General features: G+C 39.2%; 1 protein-coding gene across 1 annotated transcript in view; it reads left to right on the plus strand.

The window, feature by feature from the left end:
* DNAH10 (dynein, axonemal, heavy chain 10) overlaps positions 1-24476 on the plus strand; it is a 58312-nt gene that overhangs the window by 14642 nt on the left and 19194 nt on the right. The window contains exons 14-52 of the mRNA XM_009997677.1: positions 170-343; positions 894-1063; positions 1704-1855; positions 2257-2421; positions 3091-3298; positions 4170-4326; positions 5296-5772; positions 6206-6364; positions 6763-6879; positions 6963-7065; positions 7300-7478; positions 8139-8350; positions 8635-8791; positions 9199-9432; positions 9539-9661; positions 9811-10044; positions 10538-10761; positions 11280-11549; positions 11636-11819; positions 12099-12233; positions 12659-12811; positions 13313-13501; positions 13607-13753; positions 14153-14344; positions 14515-14633; positions 14802-14960; positions 15258-15393; positions 15522-15644; positions 16138-16272; positions 16587-16803; positions 17249-17368; positions 18302-18447; positions 18912-19064; positions 19576-19836; positions 20454-20626; positions 21005-21098; positions 22102-22269; positions 22557-22745; positions 23396-23567. Of these exons, the coding sequence (XP_009995979.1) occupies positions 170-343; positions 894-1063; positions 1704-1855; positions 2257-2421; positions 3091-3298; positions 4170-4326; positions 5296-5772; positions 6206-6364; positions 6763-6879; positions 6963-7065; positions 7300-7478; positions 8139-8350; positions 8635-8791; positions 9199-9432; positions 9539-9661; positions 9811-10044; positions 10538-10761; positions 11280-11549; positions 11636-11819; positions 12099-12233; positions 12659-12811; positions 13313-13501; positions 13607-13753; positions 14153-14344; positions 14515-14633; positions 14802-14960; positions 15258-15393; positions 15522-15644; positions 16138-16272; positions 16587-16803; positions 17249-17368; positions 18302-18447; positions 18912-19064; positions 19576-19836; positions 20454-20626; positions 21005-21098; positions 22102-22269; positions 22557-22745; positions 23396-23567 (6880 nt within the window). The remainder of the gene's footprint in view (positions 1-169; positions 344-893; positions 1064-1703; positions 1856-2256; positions 2422-3090; positions 3299-4169; positions 4327-5295; positions 5773-6205; positions 6365-6762; positions 6880-6962; positions 7066-7299; positions 7479-8138; positions 8351-8634; positions 8792-9198; positions 9433-9538; positions 9662-9810; positions 10045-10537; positions 10762-11279; positions 11550-11635; positions 11820-12098; positions 12234-12658; positions 12812-13312; positions 13502-13606; positions 13754-14152; positions 14345-14514; positions 14634-14801; positions 14961-15257; positions 15394-15521; positions 15645-16137; positions 16273-16586; positions 16804-17248; positions 17369-18301; positions 18448-18911; positions 19065-19575; positions 19837-20453; positions 20627-21004; positions 21099-22101; positions 22270-22556; positions 22746-23395; positions 23568-24476) is intronic.

Consider the following 24476-nt stretch of genomic DNA (forward strand, 5'->3'; position numbering starts at 1 on the left):
CCTGAGAGACAGTGTCAGAATTCAAGAGCCTAAATTCTCCATCACCTGCATGAATCAAAAGGCACTACTTGCCCTCTCAGCTAATGAAAATTAGGAGCCATATTAAAATATGTTAGTTGAACACTTCTCATGGTCTTGAAAATTAATTATGTGGAATTTTCTTTTCTAGGTAAAACAAATGTATCTTCAAGTGGCCAAGAGGATGAAAGAGTATGAAAGTGAAAAATACAGTCAGTGGAGAATGGAGACAGAGCACATCCTCCCACAGTTACTCAGAGATACTCTGCTGACTGTCATCACTGGGGAGGCTGCAACCCATGTTAATCCAGAGACTTCTGAGCAGGTGAGATCTGGGAAGTAGGTGTTCCATACTTCTCTGTGGGGGAAGAGCAAAAACCAATCTGATGGTTAGGAAGATTTTTCTAAGAATAATATTTTTAAACACAGTTTTTGAAAGGAAAATTTCAAAAGTTATGAGCTCAGAATTCTTTGTGGTCCTTTATAAGATATAGTTGCTGAGTGACCTGGCAAATGGATGAATGTTCTTCCTCTGTGCATTCAGGGCTGTAATTCCTGTAATTTTGGGGGTTTTGGTGTAACATCTTTGGGACATCAGGATCATGCAGAATCCTGTTCTGATGAAACTGTCATCTGATTATGTACTTCCACTGTTTCTTGTAATCAGCTTTCACTGAGGAGGCAGTTGTGTGTAATTTCTGAAACTAGAATGCTGAGGTTGCTGTCAAATTTTAAAGGCATTTCCACAAGCTCTGAATGTCAGCCATTCTGATTTTTATCTACTTCCTTATCAAATGTCTCCAACAGCTGACCTGTTCCTTGCATTGTAACTGGTTGATGTTCCTCTCCTTTCTGCTGCTCTTCCTGTGTTGTAGAGCTCTGCAACAGAGGATCCTGCCACCACTAAGAGCAGCATCCACTTCATTGTGAATTTTTCTCCCAGACTCCAAGAGCTTATAATTGAAACCAAGTACATGGAACAACTAGGGCTGCCAGTCCCAGAAATGGCAAAATATGTGGCATTACAGGAGGACAAATACCTTAGGTAAGGCTGTAACAGAGTAGCTGCTCACATACAGACTTAGGGCAGTGTTTCAAGTGATTTCACTCCAAACCAGAATGGATCCCAAGTCATGACATTTTGTGACAAGCCTGGAGTGACTTTTTTTAATGGGTAAAATTACTAATGGCCATGTTGCATCAGTAGGCTTTTCTGTGGTGCTGTCTGCGTCCTTTACCCTGTAGGACCATGTCATACAAATTAACATCTCATCAAATCTGAGAAAAAACAAGGCAAGCAATTTGTTTTAAACGAATTTTTAGTGCTATTTAAATTTCAGCTCACATTTAAACTCACTGCTGCTTTCTTCATGTACAGCTTTGGACAAGTCACTGTTCAGTTCTTTTATGTGTTTCAAACTGAGGCTGTCTTAAAAACTAAGAAGCTAGAGGGTTTGTCTAGCTGCTATGGGTGCCATTTTTTATGTTTTTGTTTTGTTTTCAATGGGAAATCAATTGGCTTTATAATCAATACATATTCAGTGGTTATTTCTGCAAATTGTGCTTTATATGGATGTCTGAATGGAATGATGGGAGTGATCTGATCTTTGATCTGAGTTCAGAGCTGTATTTCCAGAAAATTATTTTTGTTTTGTTGTTGTTATTGTGTTAATTACACTCCTTAGATATAAAAATAGATTGGAACACATGCTGGATCAGTATCACAGATTATTGGGAACACTGAATGAAGCAGAAACCAAACTTCTTTATGACTATATTCAAGAACTCTGGAGCGTATTCAAATCAGGGCACAGAAGAGTCACATGGAACTCTGCAGGTAATGGAGAGACTATTTTAAAATGGCCTCAGATATCGATTTTCAGTTAAAGAATGTCTTCAGTTCTGCAATCTATTTTTTATATGTCATATGACAGCAATATATCCCTAAATGGAACATCCTGTTGCCACAGTCAGAGTTAGAACAGTAGGTAAAATAGTCTCTGATCCAGGAGAGTTTCTATTATATTTAAAACACTAAATGGAAATGAATGGAGACCCTTAGATAACAGCTGTAAGGGAGCTGGATGAAGGATTAGGTGAGAAACCACCTGATACCTTTTTCTACAGAGCATCAGTTAATTCTCAGAGACACAGCACATCTGGCTGTGGCAGTTTTGATGCATTGGTGAAATATTTCTTTAAAGAAAAAACCTACAAATGTTTGTGATTCATTTCAAGGTGTGGATGAGTTTATTTTCCGGAGTTCCCAGGCCATCAAGGAGTTTGAATCACTTGTCCATCAGATTCATAATCACTCTGAAGACATAAGCAACAAACTTCTGTTCATAGAATCAACAAATCTCTTTAAGTTTCCACTGTCAAAAAATGGTGATAAACTTCCTGGTAAGTCTTTATGTTTTCATTCCCAAGCTCTGTGATATTTTATATTGCTCTCTGCTACTTAGCACTTCTACTTGTTGTGATCAACCCTTGTAATTCTCACCAAAAGTAGTTCCAGTGTTTCATGGAGGAACAGAGGAAGTAAAAGCAGAACTTCATTATTCTGAATTTGATGGTGTTAATGAGAGAAAGATAGAGATGAGTATAGAAGTAGATTGTTTGACTTGTGTTTACCTTGCAAAAAGTACCTTTCCCCCTAGCTTTCCCCTGATTTCCTTGTCCTCCTTCTATGCAGTAGTGTAGCCTTAGAGCTACACATGGACTGTCAGCTCCTTCTGGGCCATCTGAACTAAACTGGTTTCCTCAGATGGAAATTGCAGTGAGGCAATTGTCTCCCAGGTCTCCTTGTCACATGAGTGTGTGATGGATCAAATTGCTTGCACCACTTTGCAAGTCTGGAGAAGGTTATTTTCACATCTAATGGTTGCTGATGAATCCATATAGAATGAGAGAGCTGGAATACTAATAAATTAAGCATTAAAAACTGAAGATTTTTTTGGTCAGTATACAAGATCAACTTCATATTCACTACTAAAGCCCAGCTAATTATTCCAGTCTGCGAGTCTATTGGATCTTTTGCAGTTAATAACACTACTTTTGTATCTTTTGCAGAAGCAAAAGAATTTTTTGAGTATGTGAAGTGTGAGAGAGCGAAAGATGTGGCACACATGGTTAGGAAGTACACTGCCATTCCACAGTTGCTCATGGAAGTGGAAAACCAAGTTGCCAATACAAAAAGTGGCAAATCTCCAAAATTAACTTCCTATTTTGCCTACTGGGAAAACAGGATTTATCAGGTGTTGACACAGTTAATTTTGAAGTAAGTCAACTGTTTGCATTAATAGATTTTCAGTCTTTCCGCTTCAGGTTTTTCTGGATCTGTTGATCAGTGGCTACACTGATACTCTCTAGGAACTCCTCAGTGAGTTGCAGTTTAAGGCAGTATTTTTACCTTTTTTTTTCTTTTTCCTGTGAATAATGGAGGGCTGATAACAAGGTACAGGAGGAACCCAAATTCTGAGAAAATGGATCTGTTCGTGTCATTAGCAGAAGAGAGGAAGAAGATACTTTTTCTGCTGTGTGTGTAGTTGCATACCCCTGGCTTATTTTTAAAATCAAGGTTTTGTTTTACAAAAGAATTATCAGAATTCTGTCAGGGTGCCAGATGCATCCCTGTGATGTAGGGGACATCAGTACATGAACAAAGGTTAGTTGGATTTTACTTTACCTGCCCTGCAGCAGCTGGGCAGAAGGAGGTTCCTGTAGCAAAACATTATAAAGACTTATATTGTAAGCAAGATATTATTACAATAGTGCATTGTAGGGTTATAAAAGCTTCCCAACCATCTCTTCTTCTTACGATCAGCTGACTCCATTGTGCTTTCTTGGCTGGACTCTTGCAGTAGAGTTGACCACAGACTCAGTATCCTTTTAAACCAGGGTATCCCCATTCATTCCTTCCAATAGCTTTTTTCAGCTAGTCAAGCTTTTGCATTAGATGAGTATTAGTGGGGCAGTTTTGCTCTGGTGCACACCAGTGTTCCCAGCTGCAATCAATGGTAATTGACTTCAGACAGATCTGCCTACATATGGAAGTACACACCTGGTAATTGCAGTCTGTGTTGGGCATTTCCATGGGGGACAGCACCTGTTTATTAGAATGTTCAACATATTTTTTTGTCCTTTCTCAGGAATTTGCAGGCTTTTAATGCAGCTGTTCTTGCAAATGTGCCACTGCTCCAAGCAGAAGCTCTTTTATCTGCTCATGAGATAATCTTGCAACCTAGTGCCAGTGAGATTGACAAAATGGCTGCACAATGTGTTCAAGACTGTGTTGAGGTCACCAAGGTGATTTTTGATAAAGATTTACTTGTTGTCAGAGTTTGCTTGTGATTGTAATGAATAATCTTGCTTTATCTTTGGGAGGAATAAATGTCAAGGGGAAGATTCATATTGCTTTCTCTTGAAATCAAAATACCCAGTACATTGTTCTAATTTTACAGACTGACCTAATTTTACAAACTGATGATGAAGGGAAAAAAACAAACAAACCATAAACCTTAATGCAATTTTTACTCAGGGAAGATTGTTGCTTTCCTGCAGTTTTGACAGTGCAAGGTCATTATTTGGTTCTATATACATCAGAAGGAAATACTTTTCTGATTGCAATACAGGTGTTGTTTTCTGATGTATGAATAATCTGGTGGAATAAGGCATGTGTGCAGCCTTCTCTAATTTATGGCCCTTCTCAAAAGCAGCAGAAAACCAGTTCAGAAAATGCTGGGAGAAGGGCATCTAGGATGGATACAGGGCAGCAGATTTATAGCAGACAAAATATCTAACTTGCTGGCAAAGTTGTAGCAGTATTTTCCTGCAGAAGTGTGTTCTCATTGAACTGCTTTCCAGAAAAGAAGCCAAACATTGTGGCAGTGTTCCTGCCCTGTGCTGATGGAGAAATAATTCCAGATGTCACCCGAAAGGAATATATTTATATTAAACGTGCTTCCTATGCTCAGATTTGCTGTTCTACTCCACTGCTGCATCCAGCCTTTTTGATCTAATACCCATTTCTCTGGGTCATGCTGTACAGTTGCTCAGTGGAGATTTAAAAAGCAAACTGAGCAATGCATGGAAATGTTTTGTTTGGCTGAAACTAACTATTTTCTCAAGTTTCTGGGAAAATGTAATATTTTCTTGCTTTATTTGAGAAATCATGCATACCACCTCCTCCATAGTCTTCTAAATAATAATGACTGATTTGACTAAAATAACTCTCTACAAAGTAACAGTTTTTCAACCCTGTCTTGAAAACTCTAGCATTTTGTACGGTGGATGCATGGTACATGTATTGAGTGCCCTCCTCAGCCTGTAAACGAAGATGAAGTTACCACTTTCAGCTTTTACAGTGACATTTCCCAGAACCCTCTGGTGGTTGAACAGGCTGTTCTCATCACTCAGAATGTCCACAAACCCCTGGCTTCTCTCAGCAAGTATTTGAACCAATGGAAGAGGTATGAGAGGCTGTGGAAATCAGACAAAGACAAAGTAATGGAAAAGTTAGCTGCAGAAAAGGCTGCTTGTGTCACCTTTGATGATGAGTTGCAGTTCTATTCAAAGGTAGCTGAAGAAGTGGCTCAACAGCCTTTGATTAAAGATGAGCAGTTTATCAGGCTTCAGCTGGCTCCTTTAGCCTGCACACTGCAGGAACATGCTAGAGTCTGGATGTCTTCACTTGGGAAGTTGCTTAATAAGTCTGCAAGAGAGGAACTCCTCAGTCTTGAGGAGAAGATTCAGGTGGGTGTTTTCAGCTCCTGTTGCACGATATAGCTAGCACTGAGTAGTGGGTGAGGGTCTGAACCATGCTCCAGATAGTTTCAAGCCATCTGGTGTTTTCTGGTATGTCATACATAAAGAGGGGAGCTGACTCTCTCTGTAGCTGGGAAACAGGAGAGAGCACTAACATGAAAACCCAGGACTCTTTCACTCCTGTACTGGTAATTCCCTTTAAACTTCTCCTTACAACTTCTATTTTGTTGTACCAAAAACATCCCTTCTGTACTGGGGTTTACTTTTTGTTGATTTTTGGGGTGTGTGTGTTATCTTTAGCACATAGACTGAAAACTGAAATTAATCTGCATGTTATTTATTTGTGTTTTGTGTTTCACTAATAATTATAATTTTGCCTAATCACTTTGTTGCTTCTGGAAATTATTTTTACTTTTTACAGAGCTTATCACAGAGTCTTAAGATATGTCCGGATTCCCTGGATGATCTGAGAATTGTCCTTGGCACAATTGCACAGATCAGGCTCATGTCCTTCGATGTGGAACTGAAATACTTAGACATATGGGAGAGATACCAAACTCTTACAATGTATAATATTTCAGTAAGTGCCTTGTTTCATAAAACATTTCAGATTTGAGCTAGGGCCACAAATGCCTCACATTTGAATGAATAAATACTTTTCTTCTAAGGTATTTTATGGAATCACAATATTGTTGGGGTTAGAAGTGATGTCTGGAGATTTGTCCAGTCCAAACCCCCTTCTCAAAACTGTATCTTCACTTTAAAATGGACATATTGCATGGGTTTCAATCTGATTCAGATCACTTCAATGCTGGTTCCAAACCCCCTTCTCAAAACTGTATCTTCACTTTAAAATGGACATATTGCATGGGTTTCAATCTGATTCAGATCACTTCAATGCTGGTTCTGTGTTTTGAAAATTTATAATGTGAACACATATTCCTCACTTCCTTGTGAGAGACGTTACTTGTGCTTTAGGTAGATGAAGAGGAGCAAGAGATGGCCAACAAGATTAAGGAGAAGTGGGAGGCTCTCTTCTTTGAAGCATCAGAAGTTAATCACAACCTTGGAGGCATAAAAACAACATTTGCAAAGGTAACATTTGTAATTAATCTTGGGGAAAAAAAAGAAGTAAAAAGAAATGGAAAGGAAAACAATTTAAACACTCTTCTCTTTAGGTTACACAGCAACAGGTTGAGGACTACCACAAAGAGACAGAAAATTTCTTCCAAAAATTCATGACCGAAGGGCCTGGTGCTGTTGGAGAAAATCTTGATAAAGGTAAATGGATTAATCTATGTAAAGGGATTTCTTAAAAATATTAGTCTTTGGACAATTCTTCACATTTATGAAGAACAAGAGAATTATGTTTTCCTTATTACCATACAAACTGATCAACCAAGAATGAGGTATTTTTAGTACTCTACCTTCTAAAGACTCTGTGCAAATAATATCTTATTTATTCCCCATGACCTGTGGGATTGTTTATCTAGAAAAATTCCTTTCCTTTCCCAGGATTGGAACTGTTGGCCATTTTTGAGAAAGAACTGGAACGCCTGGAACGAAATAAGCAGGAACTGGGCAGTGTTGAGAAACTTTTAGACATGCCAGTTACAGCATACTCTGACTTACTGCAAGCACAGAAACATATGAGAGGTCTAAAGCAGATCTATGAAATTTATGAATTACAAAAGGTAAGTGTTACACTGTGTGTGCACAGATGGACACATTTCTGTGTGCACATACATACAGAAAAAGTGGGGGAGAGAAGGGGTTACATTGTCCTCTAGTTGCTGCAACTCTGTTCTAAGCCTTTGCATGAAATAAGCTGTGAGCTGCACCTGACTATCACCATGAAATTATTTTAATGCTAGCACAGGACCAACAGTGCTTCTGTTGTGGCCCAAACACATACTCTTACCAGGCAGGAGCAAACCTCCCTCTAATAATTATTGGGTGGCATTTTACTGCACAAGTATCCTGATCATTTCAGTGAAATTTCTTACGGATATCTTGTGTGCACAGGTGACAAGGTGTGTTTCAGGCTTTAATTGATCTTAACTATTTTTTAATTTGCTTTATTTTTCCAGAGCTAAAATGTCCTATAAAATATGCTATTAAGGATGCTTTTCATGTTCTCTGTGTTTCCTTTTGATTATTTCTGATACAACTGGTTGTTTTTGGCCAGGAATCCAGTTTGGACTTGAACCTCTCTCTTCCTCTATTTGTAAAATGTTAATACAATTACACCTGCATGCTGATTGTGGTCTCTAGGTCCTGCTGTAGTTGCAAGATCTTTTGTGTGTCATCTAAAAGCAACTATAGTATTTTCCTTCTGATGACCATGTTTCCAGGCAGCTAAGAAGGAATGGTCTCAGACACTCTGGATAGACCTCAATGTCCAGGTTCTTCAGGAAGGAATTGAAAGATTCCTTAAAGCCTTTCGAAAGCTGCCCAGAGACGTTCGCAGCCTGCCCGTGGCCTTCCACCTGGAAAAGAAAATGAAGGCTTTTCGAGACTCCATCCCTTTGTTGCTTGATTTGAAAAATGAAGCTTTAAGAGAAAGGTTTGCTTTGATTTATTTAGATCCATTTTATATACCTAGGGAGATTTTGTTTGTTTTTTTAGAACTTCTAATTTCAGTTACTGTAGTCGTGCCATGTCCTGCAGCTTGAAACTTCACTTTCTGCTTAATGAACTTGTGGAATAGCATGTAAGGTGACTAGGGAGACTAGGGTACTTTATGCATTCATAAACATGTTTTCATTATCATATAGTAAATTACAGGTGTTTTCATTTTTACTGTATCGTGGTGGTTGGTACAATTGTTGGTGTGTCAATTTAAAACAGGCATTGGCAAGATCTCATGGAGAGAACAGGAACAAGTTTTGAAATGAAAACAGAAACATTCACTTTGGAGAATCTATTTGCTATGGAACTTCACAGATACTCAGATGTTCTTGCAGAAATAGTTGGAAGTGCTGTTAAGGAACTTAGCATTGAGAAGGTAGTGTAAAAATAATCATAAAACTAAACAGATATAAATGATAACAGTCTGGGTTTTATTTGAGATTTTTGTATTGGTATGCCAGCAAGTTCAGCCATCTTCAGGGAGCTGCTGTGATATAATTGATGGCAACTAAGGTCAATGGCACAGAATGCTGTGCTATCTTACCTTTGTCAGCAATATATTGGATTTCTGTTATTACAATAAGCAAGTTTGGCCTATGAAAAAGGATCTGAAGAAGGATTCATTCTATTGCCATAATAATATTTTGAAATGCAACCTTCTTTATAAACCAGTTAGAAAAATCTGCAAAAATTTTGCTAAATTATTTGATTTGATTTTTATGCTGAGATTAGTTCTCTAGTTTTTGAAGACTAAAACATGCACCTTTTTATGCTGACATGCAGGGTGTAAAGGAAATAACAGAAACGTGGGAACACCTGAAATTCACTGTACAGATGTACTTCAAAGGCACTGAGCAGAGAGGCTTTATTCTGGCGTCTGTAGATGAAATTTCAGAGATTCTTGATGACAACAATGTCAATCTTCAGAGTATCTTGAGCAGTCGATTTGTGGGTCCTTTCCTTTCCACTGTTCACCGCTGGGAAAAAACTCTGTCATTGATTGGTGAAGTAATTGAGGTAGGAAGGAAAGTGCCCGACTAAATAATTAATGTGTATTATTTATAATTGAGGGGGTTTTATTTTTTTTAATTTTTTTTCTTTGATGGTAACTTTTGATTCTTAGATCTGGATGGTGGTTCAGAGAAAATGGATGTACCTGGAGAGCATCTTTATTGGTGGAGATATCAGATCACAACTTGAAGAGGAAGCCAAAGTATTTGACAGCGTAGACAGTTTGTTTAAAAAGGCAAGTAACTGACTTGACTTGTGATCAGCGTAATTATCTAGTGCATTTTGCTTCCAGTTCCATAGATAACTGTGGTCACTAGTTAAATGTAATTTAGTAGAATCCCTTGTTGTTCAATATTTTCTAAACTTTCTTGTCTCCCTGTGTAGATAATGGAAGAAACTGTAAAAGATCCAACGGTAAAAAACTGCTGTGAAGCCCCAAATCGTCTCTCAGACCTCCATCATATAAGTGCTGTGCTGGAGAAATGTCAGAAAAGCTTGAATGATTATTTGGATTCCAAACGAAATGCTTTCCCAAGGTTTTTCTTTATATCTGATGATGAGTTGCTTAGTATCCTTGGCAGCAGTAGCCCACTCTGTGTCCAGGAACACATGATAAAGGTACAATGCCTGGCTTTCCACAGTGCCTTGTGCTTCAGGGAGCTTTAAAAAGCTTAATAGAATATACTGTATGTGCTGTTAAGGGTGTGCTAATATTTATTGCATGCAAAGAGCATCCTGGCAGCATCTGGAAGGAGGTTGTGAGTGATCAAATAAAATCTAATCGATATCCTGCACTTGCTCTCATCCTGGCCAGTAGCAGTTATGGTACAGGATCCTTCAGGCTGCACCAGAATGATCAATCATTAGTTCCCGTAGCTCCTGATAGATCATTATTTTCTAGAAAAAAAAAAATCAGTGTAATTTGGGCCAGATCATGTGCTTGTTTACTCTGCAGTTGGGCTACACATCAGCATTAGTATCTGATTCCTTACAAATCAGATCCATTTTTCCCTTAGATTTTGTGGAAATTTTCTTTCAAGATTAAATGGGAACTAGATACACTTTGGTCAAAGCTTTTTTTCCAGACTGCCACTAAGTTTCTGTGTTTTAGATGTATGATAATGTAGCCTCCCTGAGGTTTCATGATGCTGAAAATGATAAGATGATGGCAACAGCCATGATTTCAGCGGAGGGGGAGGTGATGGAGTTCAGGAAGGCTGTAGCTGCAGAAGGCAGAGTGGAGACTTGGATGACAGCAGTGCTGGAGGAAATGAGAAGAACGAACAAACGTCTCACCAAGGAAGCGATTTTTCGATACTGCGAAGACAGAAGCAGGTGAAACAATCAGTGTCAAGGATAACACAGATACCTTCCATGTTATTATGAGGCTGTAGCAGTGTAGAAAAATATAAAGACTTTTTTTATTATTATTTTTACACCATTTAGCCTGTATTTCTGTGTGTGTAGGGATATGAATACATACATATAGGATATTAACTGACCAAGAAGAAATGTGTTATCTATTGTATCTAATTTCCTAAGTCTTGATCTTTTCTTTTTAGTATTCTGTGCACAGTATGTATGCCTATGAATTCCACTTGGCAATCTTTACACATGGAATAGCCAGCTTTTCTATCAGAGTATTTCCTAGGCTTTTGAAATACTGCAGCACAACTTGATAGAATTCTGTACATCTCTTTCAAGTTTGGCTCATGTTGTAGTTGCTGCAGAAATAGGAGAAATTTTTTGCCCTTCCCTTTCTCTTTTCTTTTCCCTTTCCCTTTTTCCTGTCCTGATCAGTTACTGGGAATGAACAGTAACCCAGACTCTCTCCCTGCATGTATTTCCCATAGAGTTGATTGGATGTTACTGTTCCAAGGCATGATGGTGCTGGCTGCTAACCAGGTGTGGTGGACTTGGCAGGTAGAGGATGTCTTCCAGAAAGTGAAGAAGGGAGAAAAACAGGCAATGAAACTTTATGCTAAAAAGATGCATCAGCAGATTGCTGAGCTGGTTACCCGCATTACAAAGCCTCTGAGCAGCAACGACAGGAAGAAATACAACACGGTTCTCATCATCGACGTTCACGCCAGAGACATTGTCGATGCGTTTGTCAGAGACGGGTAAACAACACCCCCCAGCCTACTGAGGAAGCACCACATTGTGCTTCCACCCTCTTAGCTCACGGGAGGATGTCTCTCCTGTGCAGCATCCTGCAGGCTCAGGAGTTTGAGTGGGAAAGCCAGCTGCGCTTCTACTGGGAGCGGGAGCCGGATGATCTGTGCGTGCGGCAGTGCACGGGCTCCTTCTCCTATGGCTACGAGTACATGGGCTTGAACGGGCGCCTGGTCATCACCCCTCTTACAGACCGCATCTATCTCACACTCACACAGGTGTGTGTTCCAGGAGATTTTTACTAACAAACCCATCTAAAATACACTTCTAGGCAATCACATTGTTGTGTTGCCACTTTGTCACCTCCCAGATGCTAAAGCCAAGGCTAATCTGTTTGAAATCAGTTGTCCTTCTAACCTGGTTGCCTCAAAGATTGAGCATGCATTCACAGATAAAATTCAAGGCTTTTTGTACCCAAGGGTTCATTTGTGATTTTGCTGCTGACCTAATATAAGTGTAATCCAGGCTTTGCTTTGCTTTTTGGTCTGTCTCCAAAGGCTTTATCGATGTATTTGGGAGGAGCACCAGCAGGGCCAGCAGGTACAGGGAAAACAGAAACAACCAAGGATCTGGCCAAAGCGCTGGGCTTGCTGTGTGTAGTGACAAACTGTGGAGAAGGCATGGATTTCAAAGTAAGAGCTAAAGATCTGTGTGTTCTCTGATAAAGTGCCAATTACTGCTCTTTTTCCATGCTCGGGATAAAGGCATATTCTGAACTTCTGCATGACTACCTCCCTGAGAGATACCATGCCAATTGATAATGAAATATAGTAAAAAATGCCTATTTTACATACATTCCTGAAGGAATTTCAGGTGCTTTCAAGCAGGGGAGCAATGACTAGATGACATGTGCTTAAACTCATCATAGGCAATCTGCACTTGGCAAGTAATGATTGCAAGACATTATGACAGATTGCTAGCTCCTGCATAAATAGTTATCTAGAATTTTACATAGACCTTAAGAATTTTAGCATACTCCAGTGTTTGTTGATGCTTAATGTTTTATATATATATATATATATATATATTGCTGAGATGTTTTTCTTGTTCTTGATAGGCAGTTGGTAAAATTTTGTCTGGTCTTGCCCAGTGTGGAGCATGGGGATGCTTTGATGAATTCAATCGTATTGATGCTTCTGTGCTTTCAGTCATTTCTTCTCAGATTCAGACTATTCGAAATGCTTTAATGAATCAGTTGGAAAGATTTCAGGTAAACATCCAAAAAAGAAGAGGAATTGTGAAGGCTGAACATTTCAAACTACAGAGTGTGTGCTCTTAGTTTCATGGATGTTAAAGCATTGCTGGTTTCCTCATCCTTTGCTAGGTTCTTCCTTTGTGAAGTGGGATAAAAGTAAGCTAAACAGGATAATAGAAAATAAAAGGTAATACTAAGTAAATGGGATAATAGTATAGTGGTAATAAGGGAAGGAGGGAACTGAACTTGCTATGGATTGTGAGGCTTTGTTTGCTGATGTTTATTGGAATTCAAAACCCTCAGACAGAAAATATGCTTGAGAAGTGTGAAAGTCTTAATGTTTATATCCAAGGTACAAACAGTGGGATGAATATATCTGGATGAGTATCTAGAGCTAAATATTTTAACATGTCGCCCTAAGTGGGTGCCCCAGTATTTTTGCTTCTCTTTGAGCACATAGTACTATTTATTTCCATTCCAAATGCACATTGTTCTAATGTTTTCTTATCCCTTTAGTTTGAAGGGCAGGAAATTACCCTTGACAGCCGAATGGGCATTTTTATTACAATGAATCCTGGTTATGCTGGTCGGACTGAGCTCCCTGAGTCTGTAAAAGCTTTGTTCAGGCCTGTGGTTGTTATTGTACCAGATCTTCAGCAAATCTGTGAAATCATGCTCTTTTCTGAAGGGTTCCTTACAGCAAAGGTAAGAAAATTTTATTGCTACCCATACCCACATACACAACCATGTATGCATGGTCAGGGTTTGATTGTGACTTACGCATTTGTGATTCTCTTAAATCTCAAACAGATCCTTGCCAAAAAGATGACAGTGCTGTACAAGCTGGCAAGGGAACAACTTTCTAAACAGCATCATTATGATTTTGGACTGCGGGCCCTTAAATCTGTGTTAGTGATGGCTGGAGAACTGAAAAGAGGATCAGCAGACCTCAGTGAGGTAGATTTGCTACTTAATTATCCTGGGCAGATCATATTTTTAATTAGGAAGAGGATGTGCTTACACTTCTGTTGTAGTTGGTTTGCTTTGGAAATAGGAGCAGTGGTGTTACTTCTGTTATTATTTAATTTTGTTCTCACTGAATTTTTTCATGCTCTCTGCCAGCAAGTTACCATCAGAACTCAAGTCCAAGTAGGGAAATAGATACAAAATGAGGTATTTTACTTCCTTTTAAGTCCAGGATGCAAACAGCCAAATTAATGTCTCTGGGTGAATAGTGAAAGACGTTTTCTGAACAGTGAGTGCTCCAGCCATGCAGATATTAATTGCTCAGGTAGCAACATATTAGATGACTGGTTAGCTGTTTGGTTAAGATTAATTCTGCTATGTTTTGTTTAGGAACTTGTACTGATGAGAGCTCTACGAGATATGAATCTTCCTAAACTTGTGTTTGAAGATGTACCTCTCTTCCTTGGCTTAATCTCAGACCTGTTTCCTGGCCTGGATTGCCCTCGAGTCCGCTACCCTGACTTTAATGATGCTGTAGAACACGTGCTGAAAGAAGGGGGTTATGTTGTTTTACCAGTCCAGGTATAAAAAGTGTTATTTGCTTGAGTTTTAGTTGTATCCTGTAAAGCTGGAAATGCATTGCTGCACCCCAGGGTGGCTTGAGGAGAGCTTAACTGATATAGCCCAGTGGCTGATCTTGTCCATAGGAGAATTATGGACAGCAGTCTACTGAATCAATATTTATTTTTCAGGTGGATAAAGTAGTTCAGATGTATGAGACAATGTTGACTCGTCACACTACAATGATAGTTGGACCTACTGGAGGTGGCAAGTCAGTCGTCATTAATGCTTTGTGCCAGGCACAGAAAAAGTGAGTGTAGAATTTGATACATGGAAATTGGGTTGTAACATGGTATGGACTGTATTATTCAGCCCTGTGTAGTCATGACGGGATTAATAGTCGACCATAATATTTGCTTGGGTTAACATGAGATGGTGTTGTGTCGTTGTAACATTGCGTTTCTTGCTGTATCTTTAGGCTGGGATTATTTACAAAGCTTTACACACTGAACCCTAAAGCTATGAGTGTGATTGAGCTGTATGGGATCCTTGACCCTGCCACACGAGACTGGAAAGATGGAGTCCTGTCAAACATTTTTCGGGAAATCAACAGGCCTACTGACAGGAAGGAGCGAAGGTAGACAGCTAGAAATAGGTGTGATAACTTTGAAATACTGACTTTTACATAATTAAAAACAAATACTTGATACCTCGCTATTTAAGAAACACATTGTAAACAAGTGGGAAGTGTCCAAGGATCTGTCTGTCTTCTGGGAGTTTCCAGCCTCAGTGAGATGGATGAAAACTGTGGTTATTAAAAATGAACAGGAGGCTTCAAAAGACATCGACGCCTTTGGTGGCACATGTGAATTCTGAAATAGATGTGAGTAAAATCAGAGATTAGTCAATGCCCCTTGGCTCATGTATTCCTCAGGTACATCCTTTTTGATGGAGATGTGGATGCTCTCTGGGTTGAAAACATGAATTCTGTCATGGACGACAACAAGTTATTGACCCTGGCAAATGGGGAGAGAATTAGACTTCAGTCACACTGTGCTTTATTGTTTGAGGTAAGTAATGACCACACCACATACTACATGGGAAGGTTTAGAAACCCTTGGGGTCTACAAAGCCTGAAGAGCAGTTACAGTGGCTGTTCTTTGTTTATGTATGATTATCTTGTGTGATTATTTTATAGGTTGGTGACTTACAGTATGCATCTCCTGCCACGGTATCCCGCTGTGGAATGGTGTTTGTAGATCCTAAAAATCTGAGATATACACCCTACTGGCAAAAGTGGATCCAAAGCAGAGAAAATGAGGTGGGAATTTCTTCGCTCCTTCAGACAGTATCTGTATTAAATACTGAATTGTAGATCTATGTAAGAAAAACAACTTTGTAAAGGCAGTGTGACTTTTCTGACAATAAATCTAACCACTAGGCCTGCAGCACAGAGCAAAAGAGACTTCCCAGCTTTTCTAACTTCTGGTTATTTCTGAGAAGTGAAGAACTGAGAAATCAGTTTACTTGATCTCCAAAAAGTGAACAGTGAAAATGCTTAGGCTCTTAGACTGAAAACTCAAGTCCACAGGGAGCTGAAGTAAGGTAACTTAGTTGCTAGCACCTGGTGAATGCCGATCCTCACCTGCTGAAACCGCAGTCCATACTGTTGTGTCACATTTCTTCATGTGATTGTACCCTGTCTTTGGTAAAAGTGATTCCTGCAAGAACAATTATATTTCAGGGTAAACTGCTGTCAAAAATTGACTTTCCAGGTTTCTGTGTGCTGAATTACTGTCCTTTTCATTCCTCAGCAAGAGAGAATTGAGTTGGATCGTCTCTATCAAAAGTACGTGCCTTATCTTATCGATTTGATTGTAGAGGGAATTGTGGATGGCAACCAGGGAGCAAGGCTGAAGACCATTGTTCCTCAGACAGATTTAAATATGGTAAGGAATAGAGAGTGATGGCTGAAAACGTTTTATCTAAAAAGAAAAATGGAAGAATGGAGAGAGTAAAAACCTCCCAAAGAAAGCACAGGAGTTTCAATCCATGCTGAAATGTACTTTTGGTAGTGATGAGCACCAAGAGACAAAAGAAGCAGTTTCTGACAATGCTTTTTTACTGTTGTTAAAACTCATGTTAGTAGATGCGCCTGTAAGGACAAAAGATCAGGGAACACTCAAACAGCTGGAAACATATTAAGAAGTTTTATGAATCTAAATGGCAATTCTGTTTACAGTTTTGTCTTGTTTTACAACAGGTGGTGCAGTTGACTGTGATGCTGGAAGCTCTGCTTGTGGCACGGTCTCATGATCCCGATGTTCTGGAGTGTTTTTTCTTGGAGGCTTTGTATTTCTCCTTAGGTGCTTCTCTTCTTGATGCTGAGAGAATTAAATTTGATGAACATGTTAAACGTATTTCCTGCATGTCTACTGTTCATGATGATAACATCCTGGCTAAGCCAGGAGAGCTGCCAGGTAGGATCTTTAGATTAATTTAGTCTGAGTCCCATTGATTACATTAGGGAAGTGTTAGCTTCCATGAAGGCAGAACATTCCAGCTAGCTATCCTGGCTGCACTCTGAAGGAGTGTCACTGAAAACCACCTAGAAATACTGATGCTAGATGACTCTCAGCTATTGGTCTGTCCTTACAGAACAGTACTTTTCTATGCCAAGCTGAAGAGATAAACAATGAAAGGAAAAATAAAATGTGAAAGAAAGGTGCTTAAAAACCAACAGTATGATCCAAGTGTTAGAATAGGAGAATTTTGGTCTTAACTGGGTTAAATGACAAGTAAACAGAACAGAGTGTTGCCCAACTTTGTCCAGAATCTTACCCTTTGCTTTCATCTCAGTCATATTATTTTCTTATGAAATACTTAAGTGTCTCAGAAAACCTCCAGTTTCTTAATGTTTTTCAGGTCAGCTACCAACTTTATATGACTTTCATTTTGATGGATTAAAAAAAAAGTGGGTACCTTGGATGAAACTTGTTCCTGAATATGTTCATAATCCTCAAATGAAATTTCTTGACATCCTAGGTGAGTATAAAATAAAGCACAGTCATGATATACCTTTAATTTGTAATGTACCACCTCTGAGAGCATGGCATTTAACATGAAACATCCACTTTCTGTACACGTCATCTACTCAGGTTCAGTTTCTCGTGATAGCATAAATCAATTTATTTAATGTTCTTGTCATAGTATCTTAGCAGCAATAAGGTTGATAGTTACAACACTGTATAATAAAGAAATGAGGAAAGGATGAAAAGCTGATTTCAGATTATAATGCTTATTAGGAGCTAACAATACCTTGTACCAGCCAGAATAGCAGAAGATTCACAGTCTCCTCTACCAGAAACTTTAGGAAAAATGTCAGCTCTGTGGTTCAACTACTTAGTAGATAAAAATTACATTCTTGAGGCTGTTATTGGTTGTTACTTCAAGCACTGTATAATGGTGACAGGTGCTTTGCATAGTTAAGGACAAATTAATGCAGGTTACTTTATAGTAATATTTTAGCAAGCAGAGGTTGACTTCACTGAGCCAAGGGATAATTACATGATCTCTAAAGTTGCTCCGAATGGCAGGCTTTTCACATAGGCCAAAATTCATCTCTGTAGAGTTCTAGGAAAATGCTTATGATCCTAATAAATCCTGATTATATCCCTGAAATAGGGATTAAATGGAGCTTAACCAGTCCATGACCCTCCTATATGGAAGACTATTTCCTTTTTAATATCTCTTTAGGTGCAAAGCTCCCAATGCTAAAAGCTGAAAAGAGATGGTCAAGCAATTGAAATTGTCTTTCAGCATTCACAGAATCACAGCAGCTGATATTTCAGATTATGTCTTTGTGCAACTGCATGTTAATACCTTGAGAGTCTGATCCAGCACTATTCTATAAATAAAAATCCACCAGCTGTACTGCATTTTAATTTAACCTGCTATCGTATTTATGATCTTTTCCAGTGCCTACAGTGGATACAACACGTTCTACTTGGTTATTAGAACAGATGGTAAAAAAGAAACACGCAGTTCTTTTTGTAGGTGAATCGGGTACATCTAAAACAGCAACTACACTAAACTTCCTGAACAATCTGAACAAAGACCTTCATGTATGTATGGAGCATTTTCCCTTGTTGGTAAAGCTGCATTTTCATTTGTTGTCCTTGTGTTAATTTGGGATTGTGAAGCCTCAGTCTGTGGGCAGCAATATGAAAGTTGAGTGCTATGACTACATGCTCAGACCCAAAGTGCTATGACTACATGCTCAGACCCAAAGTTCTATGACTACATGCTCAGACCCAAGTGTGTGAATGATTTGGGAATGTTTTACGATCAGAGATGTTTTGTTGTGTTCTAGCATGTACAGATTCAGTTTTATAAAGTAAACATATAGTATCTAAGTGCTAAGAATGGGATTACTTTTCTTTGTAATCTGTAATTCAAGTGGATGAAAAGACCAGAAAAGTGTTTCTTGTATGCCTAACCATCTAATATAAAGTATATTTTTGAATGCTCTAGTTAAAAAAAAAAGAGCAGGTAAAAATCCTTCTTATCTCTTTCCTCCCCTTTGCAGCTGCTGCTGGTCATTAACTTCTCTTCTCGTACAACATCCATGGACATTCAGAGAAACCTGGAGACAAATGTAGAGAAACGAACTAAGGACACTTATGGGCCTCCTATGGGAAAGCGTCTCATTGTGTTCATGGATGACATGAATATGCCAAAGGTAAGTGCCATGGCCTGCAGGGTGGTACAGAAGCACTTGGGGGGACACTGATGTGATCCCCTCATATACAGATAAAATGAATGGCAAGTCAAGGAGATTCATGGTAACTGCATAACTGGATTTCAGCTTAGGATCTTTAGCAGACTTGTGTGCAGTAGGGGTTGTTTCTGTCTGCCACAATATCTGTCCTATGTGTGAGATTCTGCTGGATCATTTCTTGATGCTATTAAAATAATATCTCTGTGGCCTGATACTGGCTGCAGCTTGTGTATTACAGAAACCATCCCTTTCTCTTTTCAAATGGAGTAGGTGTGCATTTAGGTTTTTTTGTAGAAGAGTCACTTTTCTCATAGGAGACATTGGAGTGATCATTGCCAAACAGTGCTAGAGCTTTACAAAGTGTCCTTGTGATATTCTACTGAGGATGGAGCACAGTATTTCCACAATTAGAGCAGTAATTGGCGTGCTGATGTACTGAGCTCTAAACATCTTGACTCTCTTGTGTTACAAGGTTGATGAGTATGGCACACAGCAGCCCATTGCCTTGTTGAAGCTGCTGCTGGAAAAAGGTTTCATGTACGACCGTATCAAGGAGATGAACTGTAAACTTTTTCGAGACCTGGGTTTTGTTGCTGCCATGGGGAAGGCTGGAGGAGGTCGGAATGAAGTTGACCCTCGATTCATCTCGCTCTTCAGTGTTTTTAACATACCTTTTCCTTCTGAACAATCCCTGAATCTGATCTATGCCTCCATCCTGAAAGGCCACACCACGGTAATGTTACTGTTTTGAAAGAATTGTTCAAGAGGTTGATTATTTTCAAAGAGACATTAATTTCTTTGTTATTGCAGGCTTTCTTCTTTTTTAGAACCTCATGCAAACCTTTCCCTTCCTCTCCTCTTTCAGAAGAGATGGGTTTACACTGTTCTGGTAGATTCTTGAGTAATGTCCAATTCAGCAGATAGTTTATAAACCTGGTGCTTTTCATAGGTTGAAACCTGTGAACAATTTGGTTACTGTTCCTGTAACCAAATACACGAAAGTCAGCAAACTCTTTCCTGAATGACAGTGAAAAATTTAATGTAATGCAGTGGTCTTCATTACTAACAAGTAACCTGCAAGCTGTGAAAGTGGTGTAGAAATTCCAGTCATGGAGTTTAATGTTGTTATCTCCAGCACTATGCAAGCTCAGGAAGGAAGATTGGCCCTGCCCAAAACATTTAACTGCAGAATGTTCATACTACAGAGGAACATGAATTTCTGAAAATGTTTGCCCTCAGTTATTTGAAATACATTAAGCAGGGTTAAAAGCTGAAAAGCAGAGTATGTTCAATAGCATTGAGTTTTCTAGGCAGCCTGATGAAAGCATCCCATCTTTCTCATGTTTGCAGGTGTTCAATGACTCTATATCAGCCATCTATGAAAAGATTACTGTGTGTACTTTGGAGCTTTATAAACGAATTATTCGTGACCTGCCCCCTACTCTTTCCAAATTCCATTACATTTTTAACCTGCGAGATCTTTCCAGGGTCTATAATGGACTTATTCTTACAACTCCAGAGAGGTAAGAAGAGAAAAATTTACTTCAGTGGTTCTACACCTACTTATATTGATGAATCTGGGTAAAGATGAGGTAATTTGTGACATGAAATCAGTCACAGTTTGGTTTTCACTAAACCTTTGCTACAATGAGAAAATATTCAGGAACATCCTGAATTGTGATCTTACTCTTGATGATAAACACTGATAATGTTAGTCTTTTTAAAATAACACATGCAGATTTAAAAATGCAAGCAATTTAATTAGTTGTCCTTATGAAAGAAACAAAACCAAAAAGAGTAAAAAGAAGTCAGCCCAGACTTTGATTAGAGTTATTAAACATATGGCCTTAGGAATCATGTCAGCTCATTCGGTGCAGGCTGATATTTCAATGTTAATGTAGGTTTCAAACAGTGACCCAGATGGTGAGAGTCTGGAGAAATGAGTGCCTGAGGGTTTTCCATGACAGGCTGATTGATGAAGTAGACAAAGCTTTGGTGAGTAATTTTTTTTCAATTTTTAGTAGTCACTGACTATTACTATGGCAACTAATTTGCAACAGCAGCATTACCAACTGTTGCACTCAGGCCTTCCAGTCAGGCTGCAGACTTGTCTAACCACTGTGCTGCTCCATTAACTTAAAACATGGCTCAGGGAGTTTTGTTCTCTAAAATAAAGTGACTATGGCAGACTAAATGAGCAGATCTGCTGAGGGAAGGGAAAGTGTTTTTCCTGGGTTTGCCAGGAAGACTGGTTAGCAGTGGCACAGGTGACAAACTGTGAGAGCAGGGCTGAGGAAAACTCAGGACATCACTTCATTTTCAAGTCAGTATTTTCCTTCAGAAAGACTGTATTGGAATGTGACTGTACAATCAAGCAGGAAAAGGGATAAGAGCTAAGTCCTGAATTTAGTTTTGGCTATGAAGCAAATTGGAAAATGTTCCAAATTCTGTCTTAAAACACAGAGAGAGTGACACCAGTTTAATACCTTTGGAATGAGGGGAGGATTTGGGTAAAGTTTACTTATACAGAACTTGCAAAGCAGCTTGCTTAGATGAAAAGGGGTAGATTAAATGGCTTCAGATTTTTCTGCTTAAAACTTTCATCTCAAATGTTTCCAGCTCAATTTTCACATCTCAGTTACATTGTAACTTCTCTGTATTTGTACATTCATTCAGACTGACAAGATTTGTTAGAATTCTTGTTGGTGAGACATCTGTAAATGCTGAAAAGGAAGGTTTATTAATGTCATATTTACACCAATATGTGAGAAGGTACTGCAGTCCATTGGCTTGAATGGTTCTTGAAATATTAGATCATTTTAGATCATACCTAGAACACAATAGGAAGCTGTGGTCTGTGGATCTTCTAGTGACATAAATATCTCCTTGAAATCGATCAGTATTTGAGGAAGAGTCTGTATTATCACCCTTCTGAGTGTTAGCAGCTTCAGAATCATCTGCTTTGTTGTGTTGCCTGACTCATTTTGTGTACTTCAAGGTACAAGGCCATATCAAAAACCTGATTGAAGAGAATTTCAGCTATGACTTGGAGGAGGCCATGAGGGATCCTATCCTTTTTGGAGATTTCAGGATGGCACTGAATGAAGGAGAACCTCGTCTCTATGAAGACATCCAAGACTATGACGCAGCAAAAGCTGTCTTTCAGGTAGTGTGCATCAGCTTGGAATTTTGCCTAATTCTGTTTCTGTGCCTGAGGAATGAGTAGGAACCTGTCTCAGACTGTAGGAATTCTGTTCACTTTCTGTGCACATAGAATTTTATGTGCACCATTTGGGCTCTGCAGTAATGAAAATCGAGTCGACTGTTTTCCAGGAATTTCTTTTCCCTGCAGATCAGGAAAGGAATAATGCTGCTAAATGGGTTGTTATTTTATTAATGTTAATAGTTGTTTCCTTGGTCTCCTAGTAACGTTCTGTCCACCTTTCTCTGCAGGAGATTTTGGAGGAATATAATGAAGTTAATATCAAAATGAATCTGGTGCTTTTTGATGATGCTTTGGAGCACTTAATCCATGTACATCGCATCATACGGATGGATCGTGGCCATGCCCTGCTCATAGGAGTGGGAGGCTCAGGAAAACAGTCTCTAGCCAGACTGGCTGCCTATACAGCTGGATGTGAGGTTAGTGACCCTGCATCTTTGCAGTGGAAAAAGCCAAGGAAAGCAATATTGTGATCAGGCTTGAATTAGCAGGGCCAGGAGGAAGTCAGTCAGTCAAGGTAAGATCAGGCTGGTGTTTTTTCCCTGTGGAGAAAAGAACAGGTTGAGGTGGTTGCCAGGAGGTCTAAGAAGCTGACTGTGGGTGATCTGGGCAGGACGTTTCAGTGCCTGAATCTGGGATTTTGGCAATGGGGACAGAAAACAAGGGCAGGTTTGAGGGTGAGCAACTAATAGTCCCTGACTACTGTGGTTACTTGCCTGTATTACAGGAGCACTCCAGTGGTGCTTGAGGAACCTTATGATTGATTATGTAATATTTCAGATAGGAAATGTTCCTCTCTCAGAGGTACTTTCAGTCTCTTACAGAGGCTGCTGGCTTGAAGGGAAGAAGAAAAGAGGAGGATGAACACAAAGCAATTTTGAAAATGCAATCCTGCAGGGTTGTACAAATGTATTTTTAAAAAAGGATATACAGCATGATTTTTGATACTTACACATTTACTGATGATAGGGGCCAAAGCAAAGCCCTTGATCCAGTCTAATTGAAATTCAAAGTTACCCTCATTTGTTGGGTCCATCTGTGTCTTCTCAGTACCTGTTTGCATCCTCAGATATTTGAGATCATCTTGAGTCGAGGATATGGAGAAAGCAATTTCCGAGACGATTTGAAAAATTTGTACCAGAAGCTGGGACTTGAGAACAAGTCAATGGTCTTCTTGTTTACAGATGCCCATGTAGCAGAAGAGAGTTTCTTGGAACTCATCAACAACATGTTAACTTCAGGTGACACAGGCAGCCTCAGTTACTCCTGATCAGTATCTACTTGTGACTCAAATGTACCCTTGATCCAGCTATTACTGTTTCACCCTGTGCTCTCTGCTGCTATAGTTAGTTACACCTTTCAGTACTACCTGAAATTATCTGGCATTAATGATGGCATTTTGATATCTGCTTACAGTCATTCATGTACCTGGAAAACCTATAGGCTTAATTCACACTAATCATGATGTTGCAGGAGTCTCAAATTTCTTCCAAGACTGAGGAGTTACTTCAGCTGCATTTGGCCACAAACCCACCTTTTGTCCTATTGGATTTTGAAGAGCATTCACCTAAACTGCAGCAACTGCTTTTACACACATATATATATATATATATGTCCTAACCTGTAGTTTAGTAACTTTTAGTGTGTGCAGCAACTGAAAATGAGCAGCAGCTGGCACTATCCAACCACCCTGCCTCCAGACGTTCCTACACGGTCTGATTTGAAAACATATATGTTAGATTTTATCCCTTTCCTTGGTCTAGTTTCCCCTGTTCCTTTTCTGCTTGTGTCTCTCATTAGGTAACTTATGCAATATTTGCCACATGATTGAGAGGATAAAAATGTGAACTGATGGTTTGTAGAAAAGAATGAAAATTTTCTTTGCAGAGCTAAAAGCAGTTTATGCTAATGACATTTTGTTTATGTTGCTGAAGCCCAAACAAAGAAGAATTAATTGTTCCTCTAAATCCCCTTGCACCCAAAGTACTCACCCTATGGAATCACCCTAAGTACTGCCTCACTATTTCCATGGAGGCTGAGGGGAGAAGGAAAAGCATAGCAAGATAATTAGGTTTGCTCAGAACTACATGGGATCATTTTTGCAGAACTGGATTTAAAATTTGTGACTCTGGTTTCTGTGACTCTGCCCT

This window comes from Chaetura pelagica, unplaced genomic scaffold, assembly GCF_000747805.2.
Source record: "Chaetura pelagica isolate M959 unplaced genomic scaffold, ChaPel_1.0 scaffold45, whole genome shotgun sequence".
NCBI lineage: Eukaryota > Metazoa > Chordata > Aves > Apodiformes > Apodidae > Chaetura > Chaetura pelagica.